Source organism: Musca domestica, unplaced genomic scaffold (genome assembly GCF_030504385.1).
Source record: "Musca domestica strain aabys unplaced genomic scaffold, Musca_domestica.polishedcontigs.V.1.1 123, whole genome shotgun sequence".
Taxonomy (NCBI): Eukaryota; Metazoa; Arthropoda; class Insecta; order Diptera; family Muscidae; genus Musca; species Musca domestica.
The window spans coordinates 162,880-165,206 of NW_026712161.1; the positions used below are offsets into that span (position 1 = coordinate 162,880).

At 30.6% G+C, this 2,327-nt stretch overlaps 1 protein-coding gene across 2 annotated transcripts; it reads left to right on the top strand.

Moving 5' to 3' along the window:
- The first annotated feature begins 279 nt into the window (after positions 1 to 279).
- On the top strand, positions 280 to 1,856 carry LOC131800693 (myb/SANT-like DNA-binding domain-containing protein 1). 2 transcript variants are annotated; one of them, XM_059118352.1, is made up of 4 exons: positions 280 to 396; positions 451 to 660; positions 1,065 to 1,192; positions 1,533 to 1,856. In XM_059118352.1, exons 1-4 carry the CDS (start codon positions 374 to 376, stop codon positions 1,709 to 1,711), a joined length of 540 nt encoding a protein of 179 aa, XP_058974335.1. In that variant the 5' UTR covers positions 280 to 373; the 3' UTR covers positions 1,712 to 1,856. The 2 variants fall into 2 exon arrangements, with proteins under 2 accessions (XP_058974335.1, XP_058974336.1); XM_059118353.1 differs by lacking the exon at positions 451 to 660 and having other exon boundaries at positions 286 to 396.
- The last annotated feature ends 471 nt before the right edge of the window (positions 1,857 to 2,327 follow it).

Genomic DNA, 2,327 nt, shown 5'->3' on the forward strand with positions numbered 1-2,327 from the left:
CATCAGTGACTCTCTTTCCAAATTTCAGAATTCCAGCTCCAACGGTTCATCACAACTCCAATTTTTACCAAATTTAGTACCATATAGTAAAGATAAGTACCAATTTCCAAAATTTCATACATAACCCAATCCAACACTCCAACAGTAATCTTGATTTCAAATTTTCAGGATACCAGGTCTATTGGTTCACCCAAATTCAAATTGCACTTAATACGAAATAAATGCAACTGATTTTTAAAATACCGAATGAATCAAGTGTTTCTATAAACTATTTGTTTACATTTCCTTCATTTGTGTCAAACGTTAGCAAGCATAACCAAAAGAAAAACGTTTTGAATATTTCAAAAACAAAAAAAAAAAAAAGAATTATAATATGGAAAACGAATGTGCAGAAAGGTAAGTAAATATAAAAACATAAGAATAAAACCCATGATCTTTTTTTGTTTACAGAAAATTGATTAGGCAAAAAAGAAAGCGGTGGTCGACAGATGCTGAAGACATATTATTGTCCATATGGGAAAAAAATCTTCCGAAAATCAGAGGCGTGCGTAAAAACTCTCACATATATAGTGAGATGTCCACAGAATTGGCAGCAAGTGGATTTAACTATGATGGGGAAGAAGTAAAAAACAAAATACACAATATTACAAACAGATACCGGTAAGAAATGTTGATGAAGATGCAGTCTTTATACGGACCTGCACCGTACTCTTGTCCAATGCTAATTGTGGCGGTTGTTTCATCTTGACCGGTTGTTTATACCCACAATGTATATATATTCTTGATCAGCATACAATTCTGTGTCGATTTAGTGTCTGTATGTCCGTCCGTGGAAACCCCGCTAGCTTTCGAACTAAAGGAAGTTGATATCGAAGATGGACCACATAGGTCCACGTTTTGGTATAGTCCTCACATAACTGTACATCCCTATATCCTTTATTTTACCGACATTATTCGCCGGAATTGTTTCCAAATGATTTTGCGTAATTCAAATAGTCACATAAAAAGTTCAATGTTTTCCATTTATTATATTCTAAAGTATTGACATAATGTTTTCTTTTCAGTGAAGAAAAGAAGAAAATTGGCCCTTCTGGTGGATCGCCTTCAAACTGGTGTTTGTATGAGCGGGTACATGGAATACTTGGCGGATACAAATTCCACAATATACAAACGGTTGTTGAGGAAAGCATAGGTATGTTTAAGCATATATGTATGCATATAATATTTATTCCAAAATACAACAATTTTGTATTTGGTAAATAAATCTGCATTTTGCTACCTGTAGTGGATTTAGGTAACCTTTTTTCGGAGTCACCGACACAAATCGATAAAACTAAAATGCAATATTCAAATAAAACTACTTTACTTTGGTCGTTAACATGTCGAAAATTATCGCTATTTAACAAAATTGTGAGCATTTTAATTTTGAAGATTTTGTCGGTAACTTAAAAATGACTTAGAGTGAGTGTGTGGTTAGCTCATATTCGTAACAACCACAAAGATATTGCCTGATGGTATGCATTTTTTTGTAGATACGCCTTTTGTGGAATTTGTCGATGATGAATCTATTGAGTGTATTGAAATTTTAAGTTGCGATATGGAAAGTATGGAAGTTCCTGTTGAAGCATCAAAACCAAAAAGAGCGAAGAAAAGTGACAAAGAAAATAGTAAAATAATTAAACAAAATATAGATGCTACTAACAAGGAGTGAGTAGAGTGTGTTAAATATATGAATGATTTAACTGAAAAGGGACTCAATATACAAAAAGTCATTGCTGAGACCGAAAAAGAGCGGAACGAAATCCTTAAGGAATTTGTAGATATTTTTAAAAATAAAAATTCCAAGTAAATTACAAATATTTTTTGTAGTATAAATACATTGATCATAACAATTATAATAATAAATATCACTTAAAATTGTTATGCTTTTGTAAGAATTTTAGCTATAATGTAATGTATTATTTAATACAAATGTACATATGAATATAATTCATTATTATTATTATTTAAATACTAACTCATTCTGTTCCATTTTCAATCTTATTTAAAATAAATACATTTAATAAATACTATTATTCTAGTGTGAAATCTACATTAATAAAACTGGACATTTTGGGTGAGGATCACTCTTGGTCCGAAGGGGTCAAATAAGGTTGGGAAAGTTGGAAATTCGGTAGGAAAAGTACTGAATATGATACCCTTTGTATTTAATGAACCAGTAAATTAGAACAATATACTTAATTTTCTTGTTATTGCATTTTTATTTGCTTTTATTTTCCTCTCTTTTATATATATTTTTATGAATAGTTTTATTTAAAATGTTATTT